Here is an 18498-nt window from a genome sequence, read left to right as displayed (position 1 = left end):
TGTAAAAAAAAATAAATAAATTTAATTTGAATTAATGGCTTTCATTTTTGAGGTTTTCATGTGTAAATAAAACAAAAATGTGCAATAAAAAATAATTTATATAATTTGACTTACAGTACGGTAAACTCGGTAGCGTAATAACAAAATTTTCATAAACACTGAAAATATTCAGCAAATATATTTTATAAACCGGCAATAAAGCATCTGAATTCTTATTTGTTGAGGAGAAAACCTGAAACAAAAAAAATCCATATAAATCCGCTGTATTGCTCATACGCGTATGGTTCTTTTATAGAATAACAAGATGTTGTAGTAAAAATCTCTTTAGTATATTTTGATTCAATTTTATACATAGATTTTTTGATGGTATATGTAGATTGTATCCTGGAAGCATAGACCCTGGAATGCCACGGGAGCGAAGCCTCGGGCAAAATATACCACAATACCAAAAAGTATAACTACACAGGTTTTTATAAGACTTAAGATTTGATTGTGTGTGGCACAAAAACATGTTTTGCTTCTTCATAGGTGCGACGCCTTTTATCGCGCGAAAACCTATCGCTATCTTGTTTAAAAAAAAACAAAAGCGAAACAGAGATTTGTCGCGCGATAAGAACGGCGTCGCGCGTGCCATGCTCCGGGGCTGTGATAGACTTGTTCAAATAGTCTCATCAAGAACTTTCAAACAGTTTTGTTCAGCACCCGCTCACCTGTTCAGTTCATTCGTCCAGTCTCAACCCGCTAATGGACAGGAAAGTGAAGGCGTTGTGTAGCGCGAGCACGGGCACGCACGTGGCGGCCGCGCGGACGTTCAGTCTCGCTCGGACGTTCTCCAGCGCCGAGACCAGAGTGGCGGCACTGGGGGAACTCCACACCTGGTGGGCAACGATGAACGTTTTCTAGTATCAAATTTCATTGTCTCCTCGAGATATTAATTACAGTTGAAAGTTCTTCGGAGTAATGGTGTTTTTCTACTGATTAAATTTGAAACTATTAACGATTCTAGAAAATATAGGTATATATTTTTTTATTTTATATTTTACAAAATATACCAATAGTATGTACGGAAAGTAATTTTTCAGTCGGAAACTTGCTTCAGATATTTATTTATTTAAAACTTTATTGCACAAAAAAATTGTCCTATTATATATATTTATTTTAGTATACATACTGCAAAATTCATAGGTGCATAAACAAAAAAAATGCATAAATACTACTCTGTCAAGAAAGAAGCAGGAAAAGATCAATAATACACAAACTGTTTGTTATTCATCCAAATTTATTTTATCACCTTCAAAATATGCTCCTTTAGAAACGATACACTTACGCCAACGAATAATCCAATCATCAAAACATTTTTTAAACGCTGTTTCCGGAATTGAGGTCAGTTCTCGCCGCGAATTCTCTTTTATGTCTTCTACCGATTGAAAACGGGTGCCACGAAGTGGTAATTTGAGTTTAGGAAAAAGAAAAAAGTCGGCTGGAGCCATATCTGGTGAATATGGTGGTTGCTCGATGGTATTTGTTGAGTGTTTGGTTAAAAATTCGTTCACAATGATGGCCTTGTGCGAAGGTGCATTATCATGGTGCAAAATCCAAGAATTTTCTTTCCACAAATCTGGCCTTTTTCGTCGGATTTGCTCTCTTAAACGCCGCATAACACTCAAATAATATTCCTTATTTACCGTTTGACCTTCCGGCAAGAATTCCGAGTGCACAACACCGCGATAGTCAAAGAAAACAGTCAACATGACTTTGACTTTTGAACGACTTTGGCGTGGTTTTTTCGGTTTCGGTTCAGTTGGAAGGCGCCACTCCGAAGCTTGTTGACTAGTTTGCATGTCAAACTCGTAAACCCACGTCTCGTCACCAGTAACAATGCGTTTCATGAATGTTGGGTCGGAATTGACTCGTTCTAGCATGTCCTCAGCGACTCTCATGCGATTGAGTTTTTTGGGACTAGCCGAGCGGCAACATGTTTCATACCCAAATTATTAGTTAAAATGGTACGGATCGACTCGTGAGATACAGAAAGTTCGGTGGCTATCTCTCTCAAAGTTGAATGAGGATTTTCAGTCACTATTTCCTTCACTTTTGCGATGTTAACTTCAGTTGCAGACGTTGATGGCCTACCAGAGCGAGGCAAATCTTCCATCACATCTCGACCGCTTTTGAACGCTTTGTACCACTCATAAGCACGAGTTTTTGATAAAGTCGATTCACCGTAAGCCTTCTGTAACATTTTCAGTGACTCCGAACACGATATTCCATTGGCAATGCAAAATTTAAGACAAACTCTTTGTTCGATGTTTTTATCCATTATGAAATTAGCAATACACACTAGATATGATATAACTAAAAATAGCACTGTATTTAATGTAAACAACAGATGCAACTCAAACTCCGCGCCAAAATGGAAAACAGTTGTGCCAATCTAACAACAACAAAAAAAAACAAAAATTTGAATTTGGAACCATAAATAAATAATCCATTCCCGATACTTTCTTGACAGAGAGTACATACAAGATACACAAAATATGTACATTATTAATACATAAACATACATAAATTAGGATGACAGTAAATTTATTAAGGTTTAACTAATACAAATTAAAATGAACTCAAAACTAAAACTATTTATAAAAAAGAAAGACAAAAAAGATGATTAAAAACTAAAATTTAATTTACAAATTGTACAGTCCCGGCATAGCATCAACATGCGGGAGTGTGCCCAGAAGGCTAGCAGCATTGCCAATTTGAATGGCAATGCTGATGACCCATTTTTGATCTGCCGAAGGAAGAACCCAGAAGATATTGACAATTACGTAAGTGTCCTACAAAAATCATACTACCATCCTACTATCCAAACACTGGTCCTACCATGGCACAATGGGACAGTCTGTTTCTTTTCGCTCGAGGATACGCTATGAAGAGTGAGAGAACACCACCGACCTGATAGAATATCCTCATCTTGAGCGCGGTCTCCTCACAGTTGCCGGGCGGCTTGTTGCGCAACTTGTTGAGCGCGTACTCCAACACTTGTTCCACGTCCGATTGCGACATGGCCGCGGCGAGCCGACGGTGAGACAGGCAAGCTTCCTCGCTTGGAAACGATAGCTGACACGTTGATGGTGAAGAACCTGTTTGAATTACATATATACATAAAATCACGCCTTTTTCCCGGGGTAAACAGACTACATCTTTCCAATTGCCACGATCTCTGCATACTTTCTTCGCTTCATCCACATTCATAACTCTCTTCAAGCAAGCTCGGCGGTTTCGGGTACTCTTGTTAGAATTAAAATATGTTATTACAAATAGATTTGCCATATTCGCCGCATTATGCAATCTTTTCCAGTCAAATTTGATAACTTTGCATGAGATAATTAGTAAGTGAACTTTATAGTACCAAAATGAACACAATAATATTAACTTCTTCTTCCTCCGGGCTTTAGTCCCGGTTGCATCCTCACCACTCCATTTGACCATGGATCCTGTATTGGGTGAGTTAGATAGAAAAAAAGAAAATGATTGAAGTTATTTGTTAGAATACCTAAATTTAAAACCTGAATTTACCTGTAGCGACGTAACACACAAACGCAGCGACTGTGTTCTCGTAGTTCCACCTCCGAGTGATGGCCACTTTGTACTCGCCCACGTTACAACCTGTTTCTTCATCTGAAAATAAATATGTAATGAAGTTTCAAAAGAAAATTTTCATAGGTTATTTTACACCATCTAGACGTGTTTTTAGGTAATGCTAAGACCCTTTATAAGTGTGACCACGTCTGGAAAATAAAATTAACTGTATAGCGTAACTGTAATAGAGGCAGCGCCTGCACCGCGTACTGCCCGCCGGTGCGCAATGTGGCATGCAGCGTACACTCTCTCAGTATATATATATATATATATATACATATATGTAGCGGGAGCGATAATTCGGCTCGACCGCCACCAAAGGGAAGATCTTCCGCCAGGCTAGGTGTTATGCCTGGGGAACCGCGGCTCCAACGATGTTGTGTCGGAGTTTGTATATATAGCTCCAATCCGTGAAATATTTGCTTGTGCGATTTAGGCTGTTTTTGGCTGATAGATTTAATCTTTTATCTTGTGTCGTGTAGATTTCGGCACATGTACACACTCACACTCGAACCGGTTGTTGTCGGTGTGCGCCCAGGCGTGCCACTCGAGCGCGGCGCCGCGCGGCAGCGCCTGCACCACCGCGTACTGCACGATGGCGCCGGCCGTGCGCCGCTCCAGCTGTCTGCGAGCCTCGCCCACGCAGCCGCCGTGCGTCATGTAGCACACGCTCTGGTGGCGCCAAGAACGTGTGTTTACTTGTTTAAATATTTAACCGAGCCACAATGGTGGATTTAATGCTGATAGCTTTCTCTATCAGTAAATTTTTGGATTATAGCAAATAAACTAATATTAACAATGAAACACATACATATTAACATCAAGTTAGATTTCAAAATTGTAAGATTACATCACATGTTATTCTACTAATATTATAAAGGTGAAATTTGTGAGTATGGCAGGATGTTTGTTACTCTTTCACGCAAAAACTACTGAACCGATTAGGATGAAATTTGCTTGTATGTAAAATCAATGTTTAATGATACCAATTCAAAAAAAAAATAGATGTAAATAGTTAAGATGGAGTCCAAATGCGTTATTAAAAGTACCTACCTACGCAAGTGTAGTTTTAATTTCCACCAAAATAAAATTCAACAAAGATCAACAAATAGTTCTCCAGTAAACACGTTACAAATCAAAATCGAGATGAAACTAACAAAACGTTAAAATCAGCATACAAACGGCGCTCACCTGCACCACGCTGCGGATGTGCGCGCGCGCGCAGACGGCGCGCAGCACGCGCGCGAGGTGGCGCAGCGCCAGCGCGCACTGGCGGCGCGCGCCGCCGCGCAGCAGCGCCATGCTGCCCGGCACCAGCGCGATCTGCCCGCACGTGCCGATCACCTCGCCCACCTCCACCGACCACCACATTACGTCACTTAGCGTACGCGACACGTATAAAGGCGGAAACATATTTACGTGTCGTGACGCGCCAGAAGCAAGCATATCAGTTTGGTACATTTAATATGGTTAGGGACATATTTTTGCATGTCGCGTCGTATCGCAACGCGTTCTGTCGTGGCGCCGACTTCTCGCGCCAGAGCGGTGGGGGGTTATGGCGCGACACGAAACAACTGTGTTTCAAGGCAAATGTGTTTCTACAGCACATTTTTAAATTTATTATATTAGCAGCAATTCGCAGTAAAAAAATTACTGACGATCTAATAGAACTTGTGCGTCAGAGAAAAGTTCTTTATGACTCCAAAGTGCAAAGAATACAAAGATCACGTCGTCACTCTCTAATTTGTTAACAAGATGATAAAATTAGCCTTTGTTTTGTCTCTCTCTGTTTATAGGGTGAACCCAGTATTTTATCTTCCTGTTTCAGTGCTAATAGAAATTGAAGATCTTCATCAAAATCACAATCCGAGTCGGAAGAAAACATTGCGTATGTTTGAACGCTACAAAGGCTCGTTAAGTACTATTAAGAAATAACGCCAAAGTACGCCACGTCACGACACGTTAGTGTGCACACTCACCGTCACGACAGTAAGCATCACAACACGCCACGACACGTAAATATGTTTCCGCCTTAACACATTACAATAACAATAATAAACTTATTGTTACTTTGAAATGTCCTTAATTTTTTATTGCCGTGTGGTTCCCGGAATCAATACAAAAAAGAATAGGACCACTCCATCTCTTTCCCATGGATGTCGTAAAAGGCGACTAAGGGATAGTCTTACAAACTTGGAATTCTTTTTTAGGCGATGGGCTAGCAACCTGTCACTATTTGAATCTTAATTCTATCATTAAGCCAAATAGCTGAACGTGGCCATTCAGTCTTTTCAAGACTGTTGGCTCTGTCTACCCCACAAGGGATATAGACGTGACCATATGTATGTATGTAAATGACCTTAATACTTAACATTTTATGTTATATAATCTGTACGGACCTTTACATACACATATATCAATTCTCCTTTATCAAAAGTACATAGGTGCAGCTTTCAAACTGCGTTGCTTCGAACTGCTTTTTGTGTGCTTAAATCTTTAAAATAAAATAGAATAGGACCACTCCATCTCTTTCCCATGGATGTAGTAAAATGGGCAAGCAACTTGCCACTACTTGAATCTCAATTCTATCCTATAAAGCTAAACACGTGAACGTGACGTGTCTACCCCGCAGGGTATATAAACGTGACTATATGTATGTACATACATAAATACATATATACCAATCTCTTTTATCAAAAGTACACAAGCCCAGTGGTTTATCAATAACAAAATAAGCTTTCAGATTGCATTGCTTCTGACCTAATTTGGGTATGCTTTTAAATAAGTATTTTAAAAGTAATCTCTAAAAATATTCTTCATTGAACCGACAAATTGCAAACGCCATATAATCCTATGAAGCCTGAGCCATCCTGATCAACTTTAAATGTGAAAATAAAAACTGCAAAGCTTATCAATTGAGTTGACAAGTTCTATAGGGATCTGGCTCGAAGGACCAATTAGAATTGATATAAGGTTAAATTAAGGATCTACCACACTAATTGGAAGATATACGAAATTTAATTAAGACCCTCGAAAAAGGCTTTCATGACACCTAATTTAACTGACAAATAAAACTAACCTTTATAGCTTGGCTGTAAGGTCCAATATTGGCCGGCGCCCAATGCGATATTCCCTGGACGTGCATCGTCATTCGCTCCTTCGGCGGCTCAGTCTCGTTGTTTGGCGTGTTTTTGTGCGCTACCTACAGACAAACAAACTTTATTATAATTATATAAGCGACTATTTGACCATCAAAAGGAATATTAGTCCTGCCCTCGTGGTACGAAACGCGCGACGGCGTTTTTTAATTCAGCGAAAAACTATTGCTGTCCCGTTTCACGCCATAATAAAAAGCGAAACAGCGATAATCATGCGTATGATTAAACGTTTAACGACTGTTAAGACGCAAATTTTGAGGGCATAGACGATCCAAACCATAATTTAAGTTACCTATTATAGTTATGTTTTCATAAAAGATTTATAAATTAAATACTAGTACGAAAATCAAAGTATTGGTTTTTTCAGTTAGTAATATGAAAAAAAGGTATACATGCAACATGCATTCAATTTGGAAAAAAAAGAACAACTTACTGTTTGTCTATTTGCCAACTAGAACAAGAATATAATGGGTTTGAATGACAACTTCAATGATTTTGTCAAGTCATCTTATCATAATTTTGAAGTTCTTCAAGGGGGTTAAGTGTTAAGGAAGTTTGTTGTTTGTAGCATTTTGACAAATACTAATATGTAGTATATAACTTAATTTATTGAAATGTAAATAACGTGAAAAAGTGGCTGTGAAGGCCTATTTTCTGAATAAAATATTGATTTTGATGTGAACTACAGAAATACTGCAATTTTTTTTATCTTATTCTCACAGAGAATTTTTATGGTAAATCGATCCCATATTTAGGTACAGTGATCAATTTCTACACTGATTTACTTTGATAAAATGTACTTATCAATTTATATTTATCCTGCTATCATTCTTCCGCACCATAAGGATTGCTTGTTAGGTTTTCGCTTCAGAATTCAAATATAAGGCCAGATAGCGCCATCTATGAAGGATACAATAACACTGCAAAGGTTGCGGGGATCAGACGGTAGCCGCTTCGTGTAAAAACCTGACTTACCCAATTCAGGATCATGGTCAAAAGGCACACATCGGGTTTCTCTCCACACAGGTAGACACAAGCAGGACTAACGCCATCTATGTAATAAATAGAGTACTTACGGCGTCTAAAATAAGTCCCACGTCCGCCGGTAGAGGGCACTGTACGCAAACTCGCGTAGGCGGGTTTTGGAAGCTGAAGTGTTTCACGTATATGTCGTTAAGCGCCGAATATTCGTTCATATCCCTCATATATATGTTGACCGAACATATATCTGTTAAGTACATGCCTTCCGAATCCAGGAGATCTGAAATTTAGGCGACAGTCACGTAACCTGCTTGATTAACCACTCGATTTTTATCTAGATTATTTATAAAATCTATTGTAACCATATTCAAGGAAAAAATGATTGTAATTATGATAATTAAAAATAAAAATAACTTTCATAGCAGATTCCTTACTCTTTGCCAAATTTGAGCAAATTGCGTTTAGTTGTTTCAGCTTTAAAAACGAGTAAGTTTTATCGTAACAATTCATTTCATCATAACTAGTTCATCAAATAAGTGAACTTTTAATAGCTACAAACTTTGAAGTTAATCATATTAATCATGTTTTTACATACATACATACATAAAATCACGCCTCTTTCCCGGAGGAGTAGGCAGAGACTACCTCTTTCCACTTGCCACGATCTCTGCAATCATGTTTTTATTCCTACAAATTCATTTTTTAACGGTTATAGCAGCATTTAAATTTCATTCCTTGCATCAAATAACATAAGTAATACTCACTTATCAAAGATTTCCCATAGACTAAAACATAAAAACATGCAACTAAATAATAGTAACTCGATCAAGTTTACCTACTAATGAGTTTCTTCATCGCGTCCTCAGTCGCCAGGACTGTGTCCGCCCCGTCGCCGGTTACACCGCCGATGTAGTACCATCCATGTTTGTTCCCGTATATGGTCCTGTGGTCCTCTACTACGTGCGTATACCTTAAAGAGACATATGGTAAATGTCGATAGTAGCGTCATATGTCGATACAACGCCTTTTGTTCCTCTTACTTTCATATGATGATTTTCTTTTAGTTAACAAAATTATTACATACATACATATGATCACGTCTATATCCCTTGCGGGGTAGACAGAGCCAACAGACTTTTAAAGACTGATAGGCCGCGTTGAGCTATTTGGCTTTAAGATAGAATTGAGATTCAAACAGTGACAGGTTGCTAGCCCATCGCCTAAAAAAGAATCCCAAGTATGTAAGCCTATCCCTTAGTCGCCTTTTACGACATCCATGGGAAAGAGATGGAGTGGTCCCATTCTTTTTTGTATTGGTGCCGGGAACCACAAGGCACCGGTGGTGTCGATAGTAGCGTCATATGTCGATACAACGCATACCTTTTGTTCCTCTTACTTTTCATATGATGACTTTCTTTTAGTTAACAAATGATTAAAAGCTTCTTTAATCAGAAATGTTCAATCACTCGATCTTTTGTTTTTTATTTATTCTGATGTCAAAGAGAATAAAGAAGAAAGTGAATGTGAATTATAAATAATACTGAACACCATCTCTACGCGGATGACCTACAAATTTATAAAAGCTTTAAGCCATGTGATACCGTAAATGCAGTTAATGAAATTAACGCGGATTTGACGCTCGTTGCGGAGTGGTCGGTTAAAAATGGTTTAGTTTTGAATCCAAAGAAAACCAAATATTTAATAATAGGCACTAAGGCTCAGGTTTCTAGGATTAGGTCTCAGACACCAATGATAAAGGTTAAAGACACTGAAATTGAAGAGGTTTGTGAAGCTAGAAATCTTGGTGTGATAATGGATAGTAATCTACAATTTGAGAAAGCTGTTAATGAAACAATAAGAACTTGTTATTACCGACTAAAAGTGCTGTATCGAATACGTGATTACGTGAGTGTGGAAACGCGCATCTACCTATGCGAAAGTCTTATTTTATCGAAACTGAACTACGCTGATGTGGTAACTGGTAATTGTTTACTAGCTCGCACAAAAAGAGATATTCAAAAAATGCAAAACTCTTGTGCTAGGTACTGCTTCTCTATTCCCCGCAGATCTCACGTGACCCCTTATCTAAATAGTAATGATTTGCTCAACATGGAATCTAGACGTTACCTACATTTCGCATCTTTACTCTTTGGTATAATTAAGAATAAAAGCCCGTCTTATTTGTATGACAAATTGAGGTTTACTGCAAGAGCCCGAGTACCGGATCGTCTCATGTGTCCGCGACATAGAACAGCTGCCTTTCGAGGAAGTTTTAGATATGCTGCAACCAGTTGTTGGAACAACATACCTCCTCCTATAAGACAATCAGTCACAGCTAGATCTTTTAAAATTAAATTAAAATGTCATATTTTGGATACACAAAAGTCATAAGCAGCTTAAATTACTTCCTTTTTTATTTTTATGTGATTTTTTTTTCGTATTGTAAAACGAACGAGCAATAGTGTACCGAGAGAGCAGCCATATAATTTTTATTTTTAATTTTTTATTTTATTATTTTATTTTTATTTTTTTATTTTATTTTCCACGTTGGTGCCCACGGAAGACCAGCGTTGCGGTATATACCACGACAAATGCTGAGGGGGGGCCATTTTGGTACAAATGTTGTTATAGATTAAGGTTTTATGTTCTTGATATATTATTATGTACCAAATAAATATTTTTTCTTTCTTTCTTTCTTTCTTTCATGCTCAAGTTAACTCATAAACAGTTTTTTTTACCTACACGAAGATGAAATCTGCACATTCAGGTAACAAGATGTGTTAGGATGGGTTATGTTTCCCTGCAAAAGTTGCGGTCAGATGGGAGTCGCTTCATGTAAAAACCTGACTTATCCAATCTAGGATCCATAGTCGAAGGCATACCCCGGACTCCTTTCCAGACCGGGACTAAAGCCAGGAGGTAGAAGATGATACTTAAAAGTAAGTTCGTGATTTGTTTTATAGGACTATGTTAGTTATCCTAAGAAGTACATAATGTTCTACTAAGTATATTGACTAGACCATGCATACATACATACATTCACATCTATATCCCTTGCTGGGCAGACACAGCCAACAGTCTTGAAAAAATTGATAGACCACGTTCAGCGGTTTGGCTTAATGATATAATTGAGATTTAAATAGTGACAGGTTGCTAGCCCATCGCCTTAAAAAAGAATCCCAAGTTTATATGCCTATCCCATAGTCAATTTTTACGGCATCAACGGATAAGATATGGAACGGTCTTATTCTTTTTTTGACACGGTCTTGGCTAGACTAGTTGTACAAAAACTATACGCTTACCCTTCCAAAGGTTCTTCATAGCTGTATCCGTCTATGCAGTCAGTTTCATCCGTCTTGTCCTCGTCCACGGCCTCAGTCCTGTCTCCAGAGTATGTGAGCAACGGGTTCAGTTCCTTTTGCTTCTTCTTCTCCTCCTGAAACAGTGTGGATGGTGAGGAATTTTTTGTTACTAAACTTGTGGCGACATCTCTACAGACAATCACGCGACGCTGTGAGCCAATAACAGCGAAGAGTCTAAATCGCGGCGGAATATCTTCCATTTGGCGATCGAGCTCGAAACAAACTTAAAATATCCCGCTACAAACTCAAAATAAATTCAAATTTCTTGGTACCATTGTAATGCCGAAATACTGACGTAAAAGACGAGCTGTCAACTAAACCATCTGATTTGTGAATGTTTTTTGTAAGGGTCGTGCATCCATCTGCTTCCTGTTAACCTATTTGGGGGGTTAAGACATGACAGTTCCATGGGTTTAAAAAAACAATATCTTCCCTTTTTTGTTAGAGCTTATTTCAATGAATTACATACGAGTACATATCATCGTCGTATCCCTTGATGGGTAAACAGAGCGAATAGTCTCGAAATGAATAGGCCACGTTCAGCTGTTTGGCTCAATGATAGAATTGAGATTCAAACAGTTGACAGGTTGCTAGCCCATCGCCTGAAAGAAAAATCCCAAGTTTATAAGCCTACCCCAATGAATTAAGTACCTACCTTCTCAATCTTCTCAATAGAGTCGATCTCCGCCTCGCTGAGTTCGATGTCACTGAGATCACTGAACACGGTGTCGCTGAGGTCGCCCACAAAGTCCAGGGAGTTCTTCACGTTCGGAGGTAGTTTCAGTTCCGTATTGTCTTTCGGCTCTAAGTGGAGCTTGAGGTTCAAGTAGCCGACTGGAGCAACGGGGTCGTCAGTGTGGATGACAGTTTCTTTTTCGTCTCTGTAATGGGGGAAATGAGAAATTAATACAATACAATGACGCCCGTACTGAGAAGCATAAACAATGTAAACGAGATGTAAACAAGTTGTAAACGAGATGTAAACAAGATGCAAACAAGATGTAAACAAAATGTAAACATGAAGTAAACAAGATGAAAACAAAAGCTCACATAACGAGCCGCTTCCTGAACAGCGGACAGTCCAGAGTGAAAGTCTCGTACTCGCCGCCTTCGCCGCACACGTTCAGTCCGTACTTCTCTTGCATTAGTAGTAAATGAGGTTGTATGTCCCGAATGCTCATGCCAAGATGTATCCTAGGATCAAGGCCTAGGGCGGCGACCTGGAAGAAAACATTTGATAGAGTATTGTGGAAAGAGCACTTTATATTTTAATGTAGTACATATACAACCATACATATAATCACGTCTGTATCCCTTGCGCGGTAGACAGAGCCTACATTCTTGAAAAGACAAGATGTTTGGCGTAATAACAGAATTGTATTGAATGTAGTATGTATTAATATTATGTTTAGGTTATATTTATGCTTTGTATTTTATTTTATATGTATTGCGCCAATCGCCTTTATATTCTTTAATTTCCTCCCACCTTAAGGTCGAGTGGAAGCGATTGCTTAAGAGATAAGTCCGCCTTTGTAAGTACCTCATAACTTGTGTTTTTTTTTTGTTTTTCTTTTTTCTTTTAGTGCGATAAAGAATTTATATATTTTTCTATATTTTGCAGTAAAAGGGTGAAAAGTAAATGATCAATTTAAAAATACATATTGTCACGTCTTTATACCTCGCGGGGTAGACAGAACCCATCGCCTAAGAATCCCAAATTTAAAAGCCTATCCCCTAGTCGCCTTTTACTACATACATAGTAAAGAGATGGAGTGGTCCAATTTTTTTCAATTTGTGCCGGGAACCTCACTACTTCTGTGCCAATGCCAATACGAAACCCGGTTACAATAAACCAAGAAAATTTCCCTCGTTCATAACAAATTATTTATTTACTGAGCAATAAATAACATTGAATGCGTGCGCCTATCAATCTCCTTTATCAAAAGTACACAAGTGCAGTGGTTTATCAATAACAAAATAAACCGAGGCGTTTATCACTACTGAAGTAATAAGGGCTAATATTATGAGGAAAAGGCGGGTAGTTTCTTCATACAACATACATATTCTTCTTCCTCCTGACTTTAGCCTCGTATCACTCTGGAGAGGCGTTCGGGGTATGCCTTTGACCATGGATCCTGGATTGGGTGAGTCAGGCTTTGACTCCTGTATGACCTCTGCAACCTTTGCAGGTATACCTATAAACCTAACCCGTATTGGATTTATCATGATTACACATTCAATTGCCTGAATGTGCCCTCACGGTAAGAGCGTCAGTTAGTATTCAAACTAATGTACATAGCTTCGGAAATAGTCGTTGGTACATGGCCGAAGTGGGATTCGAACCTGTGCCTTTTTGATTACATCACGATTTTAACCGGGCACCTAATCGATTCGACCACCGAGTCTTTAACATACTACATATATTATCACATCACACGTCTTTATCCCTTGCGGGGTAGACAGGGCTACGTTCAGCTGTATGGCTTAACGATGGATTTGAAATACAGGTAGTGATATGATTAATTTTTAAAACTCGTAACACTTTTTACCCGTCTAGCAATACATTACTAAATTGTAACTGAAATTTTTAAGCAACGATAGATATTTTGATGAGATAATTTAATTGAGAAACACACGCTTCCGCTTTACTTAAAGCCCAACTGAGAATGCAATCAGGAATATGTATGTGTCATGACGGAAATAATATTTATTTATATACTCAAAACAAAATTTATCTCTATTCAACAAAACTATGCCAATGAACAGATAACGGATAAACCATCGTGTTAATAAAAACAGGCGTGTTTGTTTTTTAAAAGTCTGCAAATAAATTGCATTTATTTACATTGCTACATTGAATGCCATAAAAATTAAGCTATCTAAAACAAGGTACTTGCGACTTACAACATACATAATACTAGCTTTTGCACGTGGATTCACACTAAACCTACATACATTCAACATCAAAATTGTGAAATTTTTTTTTTGTTAAAACGGTTACTGGCCTTGTAATTTCTGATACACTTATGTTTGTTTTGGACATCTAGTCTCCTCCTACGACATCCGTGCACGCAGGCTTTTGCCGCATACATTTCGGAAACGATGCGCACAATAATCGTTAAGATGCACGGAAATTCACCTTTAGTTTAAAAAAAACCTAGTAATACCTGACGCGATAACCTTTTTATGACTACGAAAATGATAACTAGGTGACTCAATTAAGTTTTTTTATTCCGGTTAGTAATGTAATTGCTTTCCGTACATGAGTCGTCGGAGTGTTAGTTAGTTTCCTTTTTTGAATAATCGAATACGGACCACATCATTACCTATACTGGTATTGCAATAAAAAAAAATCATATTTTTTTTTAACGAATAAATTCAATTAACGCTTCGCGCATTTGGATATGTATTTAAATATTTACATATAGTCACGTCTATATCCCTTGCGGGGTAGACAGAGCCAACAGTCTTGAAAAGACTGAAAGGCCACGTTCGGCTGTATGGCTTAGTGATGGAATTAAGATTTAAAAAGTGACAGGTTTCCTAGACCATCGCCTACGAAAAATCGCCCAAGTTAATGAGCGTATTCCTTAGTCGCCTTTTACGACATCCATGGGAAATACATGGAGTGGTTCTGTTCTAAAGTGCAGGAAACCACACGGCTAACACTTTGATACAAATATACACACCTTGATGATTATAGCTTCAATCCCGGATGCTATCATTTCCTGGAGCAATTCCTTCTGATTCCTCCTCCAGAGATATGCCAATGTGACTAGACCTAACCTTCGGCACCTGGTATAAAAAAAAAACAATTACGTAATAAATAATGAGACATGGAGGCTAATCCCAACTAAAGTTATAAATACGAAAGTAAGTTTATTTGTTTGTTGCCTCTTTACGCATTATCTAGTAATTCAATCTTCTTGAAATTTTGCGTAACAGTCTGGAGACACACAGGATACTTTTCATGCCTGTAAAAATAAAGTTCCCGTGGGATTTGCGAAAAATCTGTATCTGTCTTTTGTAGTGGCGCTAAATTTATCACCTTTTGCAGGTGGTGTTTAATTCGCGCGCGCGCAGCTTGTTAAATTAAAAATGTATTAATAAAAGTTTAAAATTTAACTTTTATCAAGGACTCTGTTCCTATGAGAATTTCTGTAAAATTTTCGTTAACATTATTGAATTAATTGCTTGTTAAATTTTTGCAAATCCATTCAGTGGTTTTATGTGTGTGTCAACCACTTTTCCAGAGATTTTTAGAGTCAAATTCTATTATTCACTAAGGAATAATTTATTGTTATTTATAATTATAGCATGCAAAGTGATTTTTATGATAAATTTTTAGTAAAAAAAAAACCCTAGTCATATGCAAATAAATATTCTATATTCTATACTTACACATTTTCAACTCTAATTCTTTGGTAGTCTGACAAGATTGCACCCACAGCCACAGCTTCTATATCTAATTCATCCTGAAAATAGAATATAACTTAGCCCCAACATACATAAATACTATAATAGTATCTTTATCTCCTTTACATACAAATTGAAAAGCTTTTGTTATGCGGGGATTATGGCCAGTGAAAAGACGTAGAGTCTGTCTACCCCCCCCAGGAAAGAGACGTGATTTCAAGCATGTAGGTTATATGCATATTATTAATAGGTACTGTCACATATTTAAAGTCTTACAAAAAACAGTTTAAAAATTACGTATCTATTTAAAGTTTTATGACCATCTTAGTGCTTAATTAGTATTAATGTATGTGCTCAACTCATTATTAAGTTGTTTACAAAATTAAAAATAATGTTCTCATTTAAGGACATTTCAAATTATGCACTCATTTGATGTTTATACAACATACATATAGTCACCTCTTTATCCCTTACAGGGTAGACAGAGCCAACAGTCTAGAAAAGACTGATAGGCAACAGTCAGCTTGATGATAGAGTTGAGATTCAAATAGTGACAGGTTGCTAGCCCATCACCTAAAAGAAGAATCACAATTTTATAAGCCTATCCCTTAGTCGCCTATTACGAAATCCATGGGAAAGAGAAGGAGCGGTCCTATTGATGCCGGGAACCACACGGCACATGTTTATGCAAGTGTATGCATAATAAAGGAAGTTTGGCGCCATGATGTTTCTCAGTCATTTTGTGAATGAAAAGATTATTTTGTTATCTCGCTGTTATAATGATTGACGTCAATGCAGTGATATTGTTTAACCTATGGAACATAAAGATATTTTGGTAGAGAGAATAGAAATTTTTCTGTATGGTTATTGTATCAATATGGTTATTTAAAATAGTTTTATTTATTTATTAATTTGGAAGACTAACAATCGATATATAGGTATTGTTTGTAGAAGCGTAGTCCTAGCCCTGCACCCTATGGCTTCACCCAACTTACAAATATACAAAACGAAAGTTTGTTCTTAGTTTTTATCTCGCACTCTGTTTACTTAAAACTCAATTTACTCCTACAAATTTTCTTAATATTTCCATCGTGAAAACCATTAATTAAAAATAGCAATTTGCTTCAGGTAACCAAGTATAAAATCACATTTACCTTAATCCTGGATAGTAGCCTGAACAGATCCTCCACCTCATCATTGTCCGTCGGTTGGTAGTTCCTACCCTGGTCAACAGCCACACCAGTTATAGCCTCCCGGTAGAGGGGAAGGCCCATGGCTTCAGCATACAAATCTATACCCTGGTGGCCCACAGTTTGGTACATGTAGCTGTCCAGTTCATCTACAATATAAATTAAAATATTTCATACTAACTTACATATAGTTATAATTCAGATTCCTATTGGATAATAACAAAAAATAAATAAGACTTTACTCAGTTGATTATAACAGTTCTTAAAAATAAATTCTATTATTTGTGTTTCATGTTTATCCTTCTGATTGTTATGATTCAATATCAAAAAGTAATTCCAGTTCTTTATTGTTCTTTTCATGGTCTTAATTATATTATATAGTTGATTTAGCAATTAAACTATGGAGAGGCAAACTAAACAAACATAAGTTTGTAAATGTGAAAGCAATATATTTATGATACTAGTTGGGATTTAAAATAGTGTGAAAATAGTTATAGTCAAATCATTGTGTTGTAGATAAATTCTATCTTAAGTAAACACAATGAATAACATTTTTGGTGTTCATACAAATTAGCATTATTGCTTTTTACAGCATGTTAATATGTGGGTTTGGGATGTAGGGAGGAACTCATACTATTGCCAATAAAACATATAAATGTCTCTAATTCAGAAAAAAGTGCAATAAGCATGAATTGTTTTTTCAAATAATGCAGTAATTTATTAAAGGATAATGTGATAAAAATAGTAATAAAATCATCAAGATATCAGTTATTAATATTACATATTGCTATAATAACATAATCCTTGACAACACCTGTTTAATTTCAGTTCATAGTCCATCCAATAGTAAACATGGCCTGAATCAATTCAAAATTGAGATTTATTATACTATAAGACATTTTACTTGCAAAAAAAATATTATGCTTATTTATTAAAAATTACATATTGGAATGGTGTTGAAAGATGCATGTCTAAATCTGGAAAGATGTAAAGTAACCTTTTTGTATCGGTTGGAGATTGGCCAGAGCCACGATGGAGTGCCCGGCGGCTACGCACTGCATCATGTTGTAGCAGCTATCCTTGCCGCCGCTGATCAGAGCCACTGTCCTCATCATTCTTATGATAATACAACACCGAAAACACTACTATAAACGTTACATAACAAAATAATTGCACGCCTTTTATAAAGTGAAATAATAAAAATATCACAACGCGGTCCCGGTCACGGCAATGCCATGTCAAACGAAAACTTTAAATTAAATTATAAGCACGCTCTGGTGCGATTTCACCACCTGTTGGTGAGAGAATTATAAAGCAACATAATCGTTATCTATTTTGATAACATTCTCAAACGAGAAAAATACGTCCCGAAAACTCAACACAGGAAAATCAAGTTGTATGTATTGTCAATTTTGACGTATACCCAAATATTGTCATAGGTAAAAATTATCAACCAATCCGCGCAAGTCTTTTATTTTTATAGTCCAGCTAATTGGTTAAAATTTATTTAATTTTTTTTGTTATTGGTTGGCTGCAGTAGTAAGCAATGACTATTCCAGCTGCGTTTCATGTTTCTTTAATAGATTATTAGCTGCGTTCCATTGGAAGTGAAAAATACATACATACATAAAATCACGCTTTACTTCTGGAGGGTAGGCAGAGACTACATCTTTCCACTTGCCACGATCTCTGCATACTTGTTTCGCTTTATCCACATTCATAACTTTCGGGTACTCGAGACCTGAAATTTTG

At 37.2% G+C, this 18498-nt stretch overlaps 1 protein-coding gene across 2 annotated transcripts; it reads right to left on the bottom strand.

Annotated features, from left to right (window-relative positions):
• Positions 1-80: 80 nt before the first annotated feature.
• On the bottom strand, positions 81-18151 carry LOC106130468 (uncharacterized). 2 transcript variants are annotated; one of them, XM_060948166.1, is made up of 16 exons: positions 17744-18151; positions 16711-16895; positions 15542-15615; positions 14830-14935; positions 12191-12360; positions 11796-12021; positions 11081-11214; positions 8618-8748; positions 7874-8058; positions 6719-6841; positions 4831-4992; positions 4146-4311; positions 3577-3678; positions 2953-3140; positions 711-875; positions 81-232 (listed from the first exon to the last, which is right to left on the bottom strand). In XM_060948166.1, the coding sequence occupies exons 1-15, from the start codon at positions 17859-17861 to the stop codon at positions 720-722; spliced, it is 2226 nt and encodes a 741-aa protein (XP_060804149.1). In that variant the 5' UTR covers positions 17862-18151; the 3' UTR covers positions 81-232; positions 711-719. The 2 variants fall into 2 exon arrangements, with proteins under 2 accessions (XP_060804149.1, XP_060804150.1); XM_060948167.1 differs by lacking the exon at positions 4831-4992.
• Between the last annotated feature and the right edge of the window lie 347 nt (positions 18152-18498).

This window comes from Amyelois transitella, chromosome 15 (genome assembly GCF_032362555.1).
Source record: "Amyelois transitella isolate CPQ chromosome 15, ilAmyTran1.1, whole genome shotgun sequence".
NCBI classification, from domain to species: domain Eukaryota; kingdom Metazoa; phylum Arthropoda; class Insecta; order Lepidoptera; family Pyralidae; genus Amyelois; species Amyelois transitella.
The sequence above is the reverse complement of the archived record's forward strand: the minus strand, read 5'-3'. Positions and strand labels throughout refer to the sequence as shown.